The following is a 15,493-nucleotide window of genomic DNA, read 5'->3' as shown; positions in this document are numbered from 1 at the left end:
ACCTTAAGACAAAACATCGTATCATTAAACTACCACATGAGGATACAGTTCATGTGCGTTGCACACCAAGAATCGCAGAAGAGATGGGAAAAATCTAGCTAATGTACAGTTATTCCCTATAACACATTCTCTGGTGCTTTGTCTAGTTCAGTTTTAAATGACTCAAGTGATGGGGCTACCACAAAATCCCCTTAGGATACTAAATATAGCATTAGCAGCAGATATTTCTATGTCGGGTGTGAACTAAGCAAAATGGTTCTTTACAATAATAGAACTCTGTGATCACATCTTTTGTTGGTACTGTTGATTTGGTGCTTTAAATCAATAGCTCTCCATATTATTCCTTCTGCAGTCAGGGCCGGCTCCAGGGTTTTGGCTGCCCCAAGCAGCCAAACAAAACAAAACAAAACAAAAAAAGCCGCCATGGTGATCGCGATCTGCGGCGGCAATTCGGCGGGAGGTCCTTCGCTCCGAGCAGGAGTGAGGGGCCATCCGCCGAATTGCCGCTGAACAGCTGGACGTGCTGCCCCTGTCCGAAGTGGCCGCCCCAAGCACCTGCTTGGTAAGCTGGTGCCTGGAGCCGGCCCTGTCTGCAGACCTCCTCATAAGAGGAAAAAAATCAACTCATGAATCCACCTCTCTTCCCCAAACCCCAATGTCCACTGCCTTTATTCAGTTCCCTACCAACAAAGCTCTTCCAATTCTTTATAGTGGTATCGCTAATATACACAGCTTCAGTCCCCCAGGGCCTGACATGACAAAACAGATTGGCAGCTATTATGATTATCGCATTTTAATTGCATAACGTCATCAATTCTACTTGGATTCAGAGACTGACTACCAAACAATAAAGCAGTGTCTAAAATCAGATAATTTTACATTTCTCTGTACAAAACAGACATTGTGTCAAATAAAACTGATGTTAACCTATCAGTTTCCTGACCGGTGACTCCTCTATTTCCTCATTAAAAATAATACAAATGAAATATCAACCAATCACAGTCTAGATTATTCAAGAAAGTACAGTGCATTCCTTTTTGGTATTTTTTTTAAATCACATTTAAGAACAAGCAACTTTCTTATTGGCTGAGGCATTTTTATCACAGCCGTTTAGAGTGCTGCTCTTTGATATGAACCATTACCTTCCAGAACAACTGTTTAAAATAAACCACTTGAATAAAAACGAATAATAAATCATACATATTTTCTCATTCATGTCTTTAGGAATTTTACTTGAGTATAGACGGAATAAACGCTGTATAAGAACTCCAGAATTTAGTCCTATATGTTTTAGATATCCTAGAAATGTATTTTCTGATTAGAGCCGTTGGGGAATTTTTTGTTGAAATATTTTTTGATGAAAAACACAATTTCCGCAAAATCAAAATTGGATTTCTTTTTTTAGAAAAAATTTCAATTTTGCCTAAATGTTCTGATTTTCTATGGGAAAAAAATCTAACAAGTATTTCAGTTTGGTTTGAGTTGACCCGAATTGAACCATTTGGGTTTGTTAAACCCAACTGAAACATTTTTGTTCCTGGTGAGTTCAACACTAAATCTCTGCCCGCCTCAGCTCCTGCACTGCCTCTTGGGAGTTGTAGTTTGAGTGTCTATGGGCTCCGCTCTCTGGCTGGACCACGTCTCTCATGATACATCGCAGTCTCCTGCAGGCTGAACTGCCATGGTACATCAAGGAAGTCCTATGACCATGGAACCTCACAGGAGGTGTTGTCCAGCCAAGCCTTCTAACGTTATATGAGCATTAGCCCATTGAAAATTACAATTTCTGTTCTGTGAAAAGTTTTGATATTGCAACTTTTTGTCCGAATTCAGGACAAAAACAGTTTTTGAACATTCTGATTTGTGACCAGCTCGAATTCTCTATTAAACTCATATTGGAAGCATATAATTGAATTATGAAATGGCTTTAAAACTGTCAACAATGTCAACTTCCTGGATCAACAGAGACCAATAAATACAGGAGCCTGACTTTTAGTATTCTCGTATAAAAATGCTATTTCACTTTCGAGCTCGTTGGAAGAAAACAATAAATATGAAAATGGGGGGGGGGGGGGGTGAAGGGCACTCATTTGGCTGGTGGTTCTGGGGGCTGGAGTCCTCTGTCCAATAGCTCAGGAAGCACAAATGCTGACCTCTCTCATGCTGTCCTGCCAGCATGTCTTAGTCCTGGCCTGGAGAATTTGTTCTCCATGGCACGTTCAGTTCTTGGTCTCGCTGCTGAAACTGCCAACAAACATCAAATTTTGTGCCAAGTTCTGATAGCAGTTTTTCACAGAAACTAGATATTGTAATGAATCAGCTGAGTTGTCAGAGGTCAACCGAGACCACTATGGTGAATGCGTTAAGTAGTACATTTGCTGTTCTTCACTCTACTGCCTGGAGGGTGATACGTCAGCAGCGGTTGGAAGGCTCTGGGGCAATCAGAGGAACTGCCAGATACTAGAATCTGTAAGGTCCATCAGCTGAAGTGGCTTAAACTCTTGCCCTATGGTCATTGTATACTTAGCACACTTTCAGTACTGTATCCTCAGCACCTCAGCAATCCAGTGACAGCCTGGGGGGAGAGGATTACAATAACAACCTATTGGATGATCCAGTCCATCTCTTACTGACACCTATCCACTGAGAAGAAGAAAGCAAGCTTCAACTCCTTTCATGCAGGCTATCGAGCAATCTTTAAGATGGTAACAACTTTGGGTGATTATAGAGCAGGGCTTTTATGGATTGGTAAACTAGAAAGGAGAGCTCTAGTATTTCGTCATCAATTCCCCGAGCCAGCCAGTCTCTCCAGCAATTCAATTTCACAAGAAGCAATAAACCACACTCTAGTGCAATTTGCTAGAGCCTCGAACACCAAAATGAATGGTGTCGTCCATTGATTTACATCTTCAAACAGCCAAAGTCCTCAAGGCCAAAGCCTGAAGCTTTCTCAAGCAGAACTTCTGTTGAAATCAGTAGGAGTTTTGCCTGAGTAAGGAGAACTGCAGGATCTGGATTCAATAAAATGCACCATCATGCATGCCACAGCCTATTACTCAGTGTCAAATTATATGATCACGTATTAATTTATTAGTATACACTGAAGCCTACTATTTTTAGCAAATTCTAACCTCAAGAAAACTCCAAGTCACCACACTCATACCATATTGATTAGATTTCTCGTTAGACCTTGTGATTTTGGTACCATGGGTACACACTGTGATAAAGTAATTGCATACTTAGTAATAAATTACAGGGGTGAAAAATTCTTTACTAAAAGCAATTAAAAGTGCACTTTTCAACCCTGATTCAACAAACATCACATCTAGCTTAAACATATTGAACGATTCAGTGCACAGAAGTCCTCCTAAATCCAGTCAAATGACATTTCCTTTTCAATCAGTTGTTTTCTCTACATCACTCATTATAATTTCAATAAGACACTTCAGCGATTATTATGCACAGCCCACACTGGGTTCTGGCTTAAATCCTGGTAGGAACTCATAGGTTCTGATAAGAACAAAACAATTTAGTGCAATGAAGCTTTTTGCTGTGAGAATGGAGATAAAACAGAAGACATGGATAGTGAATTCAGGCAGAAGCAAGTGATATGGGTGAACAGTGATTTGGATGGCAAATGAGGACCAGGAGATATTAAAGCTTTTTTATTTCCCTCCTGGATGGGTGTTGCAGAATCATGCAGTTATGGCTTTAACCAGAGAAGCAATTGCTTCAAGAACATCAACTTCTTTTAACGTCAATGGGCACTGACTGCAACCATGGGCAGAATTTGCCCTAAGGCTTAAATGTGACAAAGCAGCAGTTATAATTTCCCAGCTAGACTTCCAAGACGCCTACATAGTGTGCCTACGATAGCACTTTAGACTCATGTCCTCCTTTCTTCCCACCGCCCTCCATATTACGTGTTTAGGGGGAGGGAGAGCTCGGTGGTTTGAGCACTGGCTTGCTAAACCCAGGGTTGTGAGTTCAATCCTTGAGGGGGCCATTTAGGGAACTGGGGTAAAAAAAACTGTCTGGGGATTGGTCCTGCTTTGAGCAGGAGATTAGACTAGATGATCTCCTGAGGTCCCTTCCAACCCTCATATTCTATGTGAATCCACTGCAAAAATGACCTTTATCACAAGCGCTGTTGTAGCTGTATGTTGAGTAGGCAGTAGTGTTCCTTAGTCAAGATCTTCAGCCACTGACTATAACGGGAACAGCAGGTGCTCAGCACCTCTAAACATCTTATTTAGTGCCTAAATATGGAGTTAGATGTCTAATCTCATAGGGACCCAGGGTTGAAATGTTGGCCCTTTCTACAACATGACTTGAGATCACCCCGTCTTTTATGTCTGGAATGAGACTGATGCATCATGGGTGCTATTACAAACAAATACCTCTCATCAAAAGGGAATCCCAACGAGTGAGTAACTACATAGGCTGGGACTCAGTTGCCCATCTTAATATAAACAGAATATGTAAAACACTGATCATATTTCCTAGATGCCTGTGACTGGGGTGATTGAAGGCACTTTGCCTTTGACTTATACCTTAAGTATAACTGTGCACTTAACTGTGTGTTAACACTTTATAAAGCAGCTAGTTGCCAGTTTTCAGCATGCATTTTATGCAAATGATGACTCACTTTTTAGAAGTAAAAAGAATTGTTTGTATAGATGTTTAATTCTTTCTCTTTCCCAAGTGAACCAAACATGGATTTTTGTTGGTTGCAGGGTTTGTACCACAAGTTCATTACAACACGAAGGTTTGAAAATGACATCCGAAGGTGACTCGCCTTAATATCTTTTTGTTAAGAAGCTACCTCAAATATTTTTGTCCTGATTTTCTTGCCACTTACAATTTTCAACTGAACAAATTCCCGCGGGAGAAAATTAAACACCGAATACTGAAAAAATATCTAAATTCCAGTGGGAATTTTTTGTGTGTCCATTCAGTAACCATGGATTCTCAGGGCCTAATTCTTAGGTATATTAAGGCCACTTTCAACTGCTCTCACAATGCAAAGCAGTGTTAAGGTGGAAATAAGTTTTATTTGTACTTCACGTGACTAGAGCATGGCCTTGGGCCTTGTCTAAAAATTATTCCCCTTTGTACTAGTATAGTTAAAATGGCTGAATCCCCATAGAGAACATGCAATTATATTGATATAAAGGTATCTTATACCAGTATAAGTATTTCCACAGGGAAGGAGAATTAGCTACGAGGCACCTTTATACTGGTATAACGGCATCCACACTACGGGGGGGGGAGAGGAGGGGAGACTGTACCGATTTAACTGTTTAAGTAGAAAAACCAACACCTCTAGCCGAAATAGTTATATTGGTGCCAAAACTGTGTGTAGGCATTAGTATAACTAAGAATCAGGTCCTTCAAGTTTAGGTACAGAGGGGATTTTATTGGTACAAACTGGATACTGGAAATCCAACATGTAACATATAGCGAGTGACAGGGCCGGCTCCAGCTTTTTTGCCACCCCAAGTGGCGAAGCGGAAAAAAAAGAAAAAGATAAAGCCCCAATCAGCGGCACTGTGGCGGCAGCTTAGCCGTGCCGCTTCATTCTTCAGCAGCAATTTGGTGGCGGGTCCTTCGCTCCAAGAGGGACTGAGGGACCCGCCGCCGAATTGCCACCGAAGACCCGGACGTGCCGCCCCTTCCCATTGGCCGCCCCAAGCACCTGCTTCCTTCGCTGGTGCCTGGAGCCAGCCCTGGCGAGTGATAGCTACCTATGGGATCCAGTGAATTGTTTAGCCAAACAAGTATTTGGCTGGGAAAAAGCACTGCAGATATGTACAGAGAAAGAAATGCAGACTTAGGTAAACTTTCAAAAGTCTAGATCTGCCTTACACACAATGGGCCTGATTCACATTTATTGCTCTGGTAGTGTGAAGGGGCCTTAACGTGGATATAAACTATATCTGCACCTGCTTGAAGGCTCCACTACATGACTGAACAGGTGTGAAGTGGCTTTAGGGTCAATGCTACTCACGTGATTTGTGTACTTGTCATTCAGATTCAGTTTTTTAAAAGTGCAGTCTGCACCGGTCTCCACGAGATGGGCAATATGGGTCAAATTCAAAGCTAACGGGCCTGGTTCACATTAACATGAAAGCTGCTTTATACTGCTCTGGTGCCGTTTTAACTTACACTGCTGGCGTAGAGTCCCACACCAGTAGAGAATCAGGCATCGACTCAATTCACCATATCCCTTTCCCTGCCAAACCTCCACCTTTCTTCTCCCTTCCACCTGCCTCCCCTTGTCCTGCAAGAGACTTCCAGTGTACTAAGCAACAGACAGACATCGCAACTGGTGCAGGAGGCAGCACAGTCCTCTCCACCAACTTTGCACCAACAGAGATTCCCTCTACACAGGGGGAATTTTCCAGCCTGGCACAAAGTGAACAGAGATTGGAGAAACCAGTCCAAACATCTCTAAGTTGTCCAGGGGCAAAACCGGACCTGAGATGCCACTTGGAATCAGGGAGTGGGAGGAAGGGGCAGAAAGGTGGTGGAAAGCCTTCTGTTTCCCAACTGCTCAGGTGCGCTGAGCCCTGCTATGATGACGCACCTGAGGATCTGGCTCTCCGTGTCTGAACTGCACTATCTAGTCTTCCCAAGAGCATTACACTGTAGAAAAGTAACACAAAATGATAAAAGTGTAATATAAGCCAAAGACACTCAATGAGTTGATGACAAACATCACCGCATGATGTGGAAGGGATCAAAGGTATTTTCTACAAACCTGCAACGTGCACCTTTGAAGCCTACTCATGATTCACAATGAGTCCCGGAGAGGGTGGGATTTTTAATGGGAAGTGGGTGGAACGGTTGAAGGGTCTACCACTGTGTTTGCAAAATTCTAGGATACATTGGAGCTTTAAACTCATACCCCAGGAAGGGGTGGAGGAGCCTGTCTGCTCATCATAACAAATTTCCAAGGGTTATTTAGGCAGAGTTTTCAAACATTGTCCCATTTGAGTCCTGTTTCCAGAAGCTGGCTCCCTTTGAAACTCTCCCCCTCTAGCTTTCATTTTAAAGAGCACGCTCATGGTGGGGCCCCATTCTCCTCCTGAACCAAAAGTGCAAACACTGGTGGAACATCAAACCCATTAGCCCAGTGTATAAATAACACAGAGGAAAAAAATATAAGTGAGAACAAGACAGGCCACAAAACAAGGGAAGAGGGCAAGGAAGAAAGTAAGAGGGAAAGGAAAGGACAAAGAGAAGGGCAGAAAGAAGAAAAGGGAAAAAGAAAAAAAAAAGGGAAAGAAGCAGGGGAATTCACACCCAATGTACAAAACACTACAGAGTTGCTCACGCTCAAATCACAAGCATTATATAGCACTGCTGTACACCTTCCAGTCCTTCCACCGTATGTTGGCCTGGAGGTTTTCCACAATGATGTGAATGACTTTTGGAAAAAACAAGGGAAGGGGGAAGGCATCAGGAGGGTGGGAAGCAGGGAGGTTTATAAATATATAGATATAGATCATAAATCCATTTACTGAATATTGTAACAGAGAGCAACTCACGGTGAATTTACGCTGGAGACTGACGAGCTGCGAGATACAGTACCTCGAGTTTGCTTTACAAAACTGCACATGCAAAAAACAAAAAACAAAAAACAAAAAAAGGTGAGAAAATAAAGGAGAGAAGAGAAACTATAAAAGACATCGGGAGGAGACTCATACAGGCTGTGTCCTATCGAATGCAGGCTGCAGTGTGCATCTTGGAAGGAGCCCAGGCAAGCTTCAGAAAGTGTGGAAGCCACAGAGACATCGTCTTCTAGTTAAAAGGAAAACAACTAGAAAATCAAACCGGAGCCAAAAGAAAATATAAAAAGGTGAACCAAAAGACACAAGATGATCGTAAGACTTTTTGCTGCATTATGCTGTACTCACATAGTCAGAGTCCTCTGCACAAGCTACCTTCAGGGCCCCAGAGCAGAGGTCTTTGTAGAAATAGGTGGAGTTTGCATTTACAGCATGTACTGCAATGATTCATTTCCAGCTAAGAGAAGGACACAAGGCCACCACTTCCAACTCAGGTTATCATAGCATCCATGGGGTAGGGAAAAAAGGGCCTGGCCCTGAGGATATACCATCCGCATGGGCAACAGGAAGCATGTCTGTGTCTCAAATACGGAAATAAAGAGGCATTTGTTCACATTTTATTTGGTAGACTTGCCTCCATTTAACACGTGTGACTCCCTAACCGGGGTGGGGTGGGGGTGGATTTGACAGATTGGGGGGCAGTTTCTGCCTGTTCCAGCACTTAAAGGGAGACTTAGTTCTAATTTTAAAAATAATTCTATATATTCGGTTTTTGCAACATTACATTGTCTATAGACCCCTCCCAGGAGGTGGAAAATATAACCCGTCCTCTTTCTGAATTTACCATTTTCAGTTTAAACACCAATTTCTTTCCATTGGCTTTTTGTGGGGTTTATTTAGCTAACAACTGGTACTATAAAGCCAGAAGGCCCAGATGATAGGATATTGCCCCTGGGAAGGAGATGCGGTTGGAGGGGGGAAGGCAGGATGAACTGGTGGAATTTTAAATATATACATTACAAACCCACAGCATATTAAGTAACAATGTATTATAAAATTAAAAGTAGACCAAGGTGAAGTGCATGTATATATAACACTACCTTATAGGGGATTGGATAGCTTGTGTGGGGGAGCAATCATTAAAGACACTTACTTGGCTTTGCTTGGAATAAATGGTCTTGGGGAACAATCATATGGTTATTTTGCCGTACCTTCATTATTAGTATATTTTATACTGCACTGAAACAAACAGGAGCATTTTTGACCCTTCGATGCTGGCACTCTTTACGTTTTTAAAGGGAAATTATTGTTATGGGGTCACCAAAGCTGGTACTCCTTTATTTCTTGATTTGGCAGGATATTAAGTGAAGCTCCCAGCAAGGATCCTACAATTGCATAAATGTCTAAAGTATGGGTAGAATGGCCTGAGAAAACTAGGTGGAAAACTCATGATACCAGAGAATGTACCAGTCATGGCTTAACCCATCAGAGATTCGGGGAAAGGAGAACCAGCACTGGCAAAGGTGTCTGTGGAGGCATAGAGGCAAACTGAAGCATTTTATTGCTTAAAGCACATCTCAAAATCCCTTGGCAAAACACTTGTGCTTATCATCATATTCCTCATTGCCTCATTTGGTCCGGTGCAGGATGAAGGCCCCACAATGATGCTGCCAAACATCCCTGTACTTGGCCAAACATGACTACGCAAGTCCTGCAAAAGGGCTCTCAGAGGTCCATTTCTCTGTCTTCATTGCTGGAATCCCTGTTCTGCAATACCCATCAGCTAATTGCATACTGAAATCACACTATGTAGACTCACAGGGCAAAGACAGCCTCCTTTTTCAAAGCGAAGTGGAGGAGGTATTTGAGTTTTGCTTGCTGCTACTTACCATGAGAGAGAGAGAGAGAGAGAGAGAGAGAGTGTCTTTCTGGGCAGCTGTTTGCTGATTCACAGTTACATGACAAAAAGGGCAAAAAAGCAACTAACAGGAAGAGTCACAGTACCCCACACACCAGCACATTCAGGGAGCAGGAAGAGGGAAGAAATGACAAGCCGGCAAGATAAAAAGAACGCCTCTTCTAGTCTATACGTCATCGTACACGGAACTTTTTATTTGCTAGTTATTCAGGCACATTTCTTGCAGGGTTCTATTGGTTACCAACAGCCATGCCCAACAACGACTGTAGAACAGACCACAGAGTTCCAGAGACAAGAGAAAATAAAACAACCCGCCCAGACCTTCATCCCCAAACCTGTACAAAAGGGACAGATGACCACTACGAAGTGTTTGTGAACGATGGAAGTGTGCTCCTGTACCCGCTCTTTCATGTACTGTCTTTGGTATTTTAACATCACATCTTTTTATTTATTTACCAAGTTATGATGAGTTGGCAGCACCCTTGGGTCAGAGCTAGCAATGCAATTGGTAGGGTTTACCTGTGAGCAGGGGGTCTTAGCTGAGCACACAAGTAAAAAGTCTTAAGCAACTACATAAGGGACAGCAAAAACCAGTTGCCTAACAGAGAGGGTTGTTAACTGGGAAACACATGGAGTCATTTAAAGTGGTCAATTACGTGCTCGGTCCTAGGGACAGCTCTTAGTGTGGGATTTGGCCCGTATATTCCGCTACAAGGAGAAACTGTCTCCTTATCACTCCATACAGGGTTACAGCCTTTATATCAATTCCTGCTCCCATCAAAATCTCCAGCTGGAGACCTATTGTACAGCATGTTATGCTTCGACTCTTGGAAGCCAGCAACAACTCAAAACCATTACCACCTTGGAAAACAAAAATCACTCAGTGTGACAACTTAGGCACAACTATTTTGCAGGTTGTTATAAATTTAGTAATTTGGCTGTTGCTGCTGCTGCAGTTGCGGTTTTAAGACTTTCCCCCAGAAGAGTTTGAGGCAGACCCATTGGAAACACAGGAATAAACAAATACAAAGGTTATTTATTTTAAGCACAAGTTCTGCCTCAGTAGGCTCTGAGTGCCAGTGGTGAAGTGGATGTGCTTGCGTGGGGCTTCAGGTTCCTTTATGAGTCATAACTTGTCTGTCAGTCTGGTCAACTGAACTGCGAAGAGAGCTGGTGTGTGCTTTTGTTTAATGCAGCCCCTTTTGTACATGACATTGGTGCGTCTCTCTGGCTGGGAAAGAAGAGGTGGAGGGGGAACTCAAAGGTGTGGTGTTTGGGACTGAAGGTTTGTAAAACAGCAAACTTAACTACAAAAAATTACATTTTGAAATAGGGGCATTGTGCCTTAATCCTCAATCCTGACGTGATGCACTTCTCTGGTGCCTCTCACGTAAGGACTCAAAGTGCTTTACACATTGACCAATGGAGCCTCATGCTCCACAAAGTTAATAAGTCACCACCCTGTTTTCCCCACCGAGACACAGAAAAGTTAAATGAGTTGCCCCAACTCCCATCGTGAGTTAGTGGCAGAGCAAGAAACAAAGCACTGATTCCTGCCTCCCAGTAACTTGTTCTATCAGCTAATGAACTCTACAATTAAAGGGGAATTCCCCTAAGATGGGCTTCCCCCTCTCTCCTCCATTGTCGCCACCAAGGAAACTGCACCAATGGCTTGTTGTCAAGTTCCATCTGTTATTACAGTAGCTCAGTTCACGAGGCCGAGCAATTTAAATGCTATACGAAACAGAGGTTTTCAAAGGACAACTCTGGGTAAACTGAACAAACCCAAACTCACCTCAAGAAACAATAAAGCAAGGAAAACGCTAAACAGAAAAAAAAAATCACAAAACCAGAATGAAAATAAGGAGCTAAAACTAAAATGTAAAACATAGATTAAACAAACATCTTGTTTTAAAACAAACATTGCAACAGAAAAATGTCTCATATCAGCTTCAATCCTGAAAAAGAAAATAATAAGCCTATTCAGGATAGAGTTCACCAGGTAAAAAAAAGCCAAGTCGTGGCCAAATCAATCCACTCTTATTAGCCCTTTTTATGGAGTAGAAGTTGAACCACTGACATCCTTAAAGATCAACAAACCACGAGCTACAATAACTTACTTCATTGCCTCTCCCAGTTATAGATGCTGTATTATAATATAGCACCTTCTGAGTCAGTTATGAGACAGATGATATCCTTACTTGACTGCAAAGATCAATAAATTATTAAAACAGTTTCAAGGTTCAGTAGTAGGACTTTACCGTCTACCAACCAAAAAATAATCCTTGTTCGCACTGAATCCTATGCATCTGCAAAATTCTAAGACATCACTTAATACACTGAAATTAGGTTGACCTACTAAAGAAGCAACTAACTTTTGTAGCCTAGAAAGCAAGTTCTAGAACTGATTCAGTAAACTGAATTCTTCCTGGAGCTTAGCTGTTGTTACATGAGGTTATTTTCCATAGCAGAGCAAAAGGACAAGTACAGACAATCACAGGCATATGGAGACACATGTACACCTCCACATACAAACAAATGCACAGTATATACACATCGCATTAATGCATGAGGATGCTGCCACCCACTGTAGTGTAAATGCACGATGAGGAGTTTCCAAAATGTAGACTTTGATCAGATGAGGAAATAGGAGTGAAGAGGATTAGACGAAGGGGCGCAGGATTCGCTCCCACTTACAGCATAAATGTTACAAAACTGACAAGAAATAGAAGCAAAGGAGCGAGCACAGTATCTTACTGTTTAAACACAAGGGAGGGAAAATAGAAATGACTTTTTACCAGACTGAACACCAGGAGGGTTTTGCCACCTCTGTAGGTTCTAGGAACCCAAAGGACAGGTCCACCAAATTAATAACAAACCATATTAAGAGTGATGCATCCGAAGAAGTGAGGTTTTTACTCACGAAAGCTTATGCCCAAATAAATCTGTTAGTCTTTAAGGTGCCACCAGACTCTTTGTTGTTTTTGTAGATACAGACTAACACGGCTACCCCCTGATACATATTAAGAGTCACACTACAATGTTCATTGAGAACCATTCTGCTAACATGAACAACATTACTAAGAAAACACTTGAACCAGAACACTCTCTCTACAGAACACTGAAAGAAAGAGAGTTATTTTAGTTGACACAGGCAGAGGGACTTTTGAAACACATTTTCATAGTATTGGTTTATACTCAGGTCATCAGTTATGATAGACATTCATTTTAAAATATGCTTTTTGAAAAGTAAGTTTAAAACTAAGAGAACAAAATCAAATAAAGCCTTTTTAAAAAATAAAGACCTATTAAAATTATAAACACAAATTTCGAAGAAAAAAATTCAGTGTGGATAGATTTAGACATCACTCAGATCTCTGTTACATCCATCTATTAAACCACGTGTCTGTCACCAACCAACAATCCATCCACACATGTACTTACCTTCTAACCACTAATCTGTCCTTCTATGTGTTTATTCATTCAATCACCCATCTATTTATTCTTCAGTCTTTCTCCCAACCTAATATCACTCACTCACACATGCAAGTAAATCACAGTAGCCTTGTAAGCATCTCATGCTTCTATACAGCAGATACAGCTTGTCTAGAGACACACTGTTGAAAAAATAAATTCTACATTTCCAAATGTGGCCTCTAGTATTGCAAGCACAATTTTGCTACTGCTGTTAAATGTGGAAACAACTAATTGCACCTGCAACTGCATTCATTTTATAAGCCTAACCACCTGAATGTACCTACACATCAGGCACATAGATGTCTGAGCAGATATCACTGTAGGCACAACAAATAGTAACTTGCAATTTTGCACTTACATGTAACTGTAGTCACAAAACTGATCATGTGATATCAAAAACCAGATTAAAGCCTGATGAAAAATCAGGAACTAAAACTACTGTTGGTAACTAAAGACTCTGAGGTGAAATCCTGGACCCATTAAAGTCAATGGGAGTTTGGGGTTCTAAGTAATCTTCACATATACAATCATTTTATAATAATAATAGAATAAACAATGCCATCTTACATTTTAAAATTACGGTACACAGAAGTACATCAAAGAATAAGAGTAACTTTTCTCATGTGATTTCTTTTTAAGGCTGGCAAATCATTATAACAGGAGAATGATCTATAATTCTAACCATATATGTATTCTACAAATATGAATTGCAAAAAATGCTAAACAGATCAAGAATATTCTTTTCTTTTTTTCAAATTTAGTGAACAAGTTTCATTTGCACCATTGTTTCTGAAATAACATGATTCTAGATTAAATACACTAATGAAGGCCTCATGAGATGGATTTACATTGGGGAAAATATATTAGAAAATTGTTCACTTAAATAGGGTTCTCTCTGGATGACAGATATTTTGGAACACACCTGGACAGGAAATTATTCTAAATAAGTTTAGGCTTCCCTGCGCCTTGGAGTCATTTCCAGCTGCCCCTTTCTGAGGACTGGAGGCTGTCGAGAAATACTTGCAGCTCTCAGCAAACAGCAGGGCAGTATTTTTGACACAAAGACACTCAAACTTCCCCATGGAATTGCATAAATTGAATAATTGTGTGTGTCAATCAGTACATTTCAAAATGTGTACATTTTCAAACACAGGCTCCCTAAGAAGTACATGCAAAATGTGTGTTATATGTGCAAACAAGCAATTGTGTGTACCAAATTAAGTCCTTACCCTATACAGGCAAAACTCCCACTGACCTCAAAGACCTCAGCACATGTCTGAAAATTACCTATTTCCACCTGCTTATGCATGTTCTGCAAGAGAAATTTAGATTCATATATTTGAAAAGCTGGCCCAAAGAGTAATATTTTCTAAGCATTCTTCCAAGGTGAGATCGCACAAGCACGCCCACTTCCATGCACAAAGCATACATTTGCATATGCACCAGGTGCATAGGAGTGCCTGTTCACATATGCAATGTCCCATTTTGCACACTCAAATGGCTTTTTTTGAGAGCAAAGGGCTTGCAAAGCCACTATTGTGTCTGAAATTCAGGAGGTGGTCTTTACAATTCAGTTATCAAAGCACAGATTATTGTATTTAAACTATATTTTATATGTCATACACACATATCTTCAGAACGAAAGTCTGAAGTGAAATGATAACAGTTCACCTGGTGAAGTCTTTCCTAGGACAACTTAAAAATGCTCTAAAATGCATTTCTTTTCCAGTGATGCAGAGACAATGACATTTCAAAAAAAAAAAAAACCTAAATGCAAAGGTACCAAATAAAATACAAAACTACGTGATCGACACTGAAGTATTCAAATCAACCTACAGCCCTTGTTAGTCCTTCATATTGTACATCAGAGTTCACGTGCCCTATGAGTTGCTACAATGGAACAGATATATACTCAGTCTGAAGAATAGAAACAAAGTGATAAAAGTTCCCAAATAATAAAAATTACGCTTACGCTGCTATGGAAATATTAGCTGCAGACATGGGACTGACTTCTGCTACCTCCTTGGCCTTCTGGAGTGCAAGCTTTTGATTGGTAGCCTCTTCCATCTCCTCTTCATCCTGTTTCCGAAATCAAGACAAATCCAGGCTTACATCATTCATCAGTTAGTTAAAGACCTAGGATGAAAATCAACTGAACTCATAAATGGCCACAAGTGATACACAACTGTCACAGCCACTTTTTAACTAAGTAACAGTTAAACACTCTGAAACACTGCATTCAGGTTTTGTTAAAGGACACAACTGCATGATTTGTTACAGCATATTTTCCTGAGCAGGGCCCATGGGCTTTACCTGTCTGGTGCCATATTAGCAAGTTATGAGTCTGAAGGCTGCAACTACTCTACATAAAATGGAGCTGACGGCAGCTGCCCTCATCTTTATACAATGGCAAAGTCTGTCAATACTGGAAATCCTATAATGCAAGGTTCTGTGTGGTTCCATCTGCTTAGGGCCCTTCTACTCAGACCAAGAGGAAGAACTGCATGCTGGTAGAATCTCCAGT

General features: G+C 41.1%; 1 protein-coding gene across 20 annotated transcripts in view; it reads right to left on the bottom strand.

Annotated features, from left to right (window-relative positions):
• CACNA1B (calcium voltage-gated channel subunit alpha1 B) overlaps positions 1-15,493 on the bottom strand; it is a 504,183-nt gene that overhangs the window by 131,107 nt on the left and 357,583 nt on the right. For 14 of the 20 annotated variants that reach the window (XM_034793506.1, XM_034793514.1, XM_034793505.1 and 11 more), the window contains 2 exons: positions 14,942-15,048; positions 7,554-7,616 (listed from right to left, as the gene is read on the bottom strand). In XM_034793506.1, the coding sequence (XP_034649397.1) occupies positions 7,554-7,616; positions 14,942-15,048 (170 nt within the window). The remainder of the gene's footprint in view (positions 1-7,553; positions 7,617-14,941; positions 15,049-15,493) is intronic. The other 6 variants (XM_034793516.1, XM_034793523.1, XM_034793518.1 and 3 more) reach the window with 1 other exon arrangement.

The sequence above is a fragment of the Trachemys scripta genome, chromosome 17 (assembly GCF_013100865.1).
Source record: "Trachemys scripta elegans isolate TJP31775 chromosome 17, CAS_Tse_1.0, whole genome shotgun sequence".
NCBI lineage: Eukaryota > Metazoa > Chordata > Testudines > Emydidae > Trachemys > Trachemys scripta.
The sequence above is the reverse complement of the archived record's forward strand: the minus strand, read 5'-3'. Positions and strand labels throughout refer to the sequence as shown.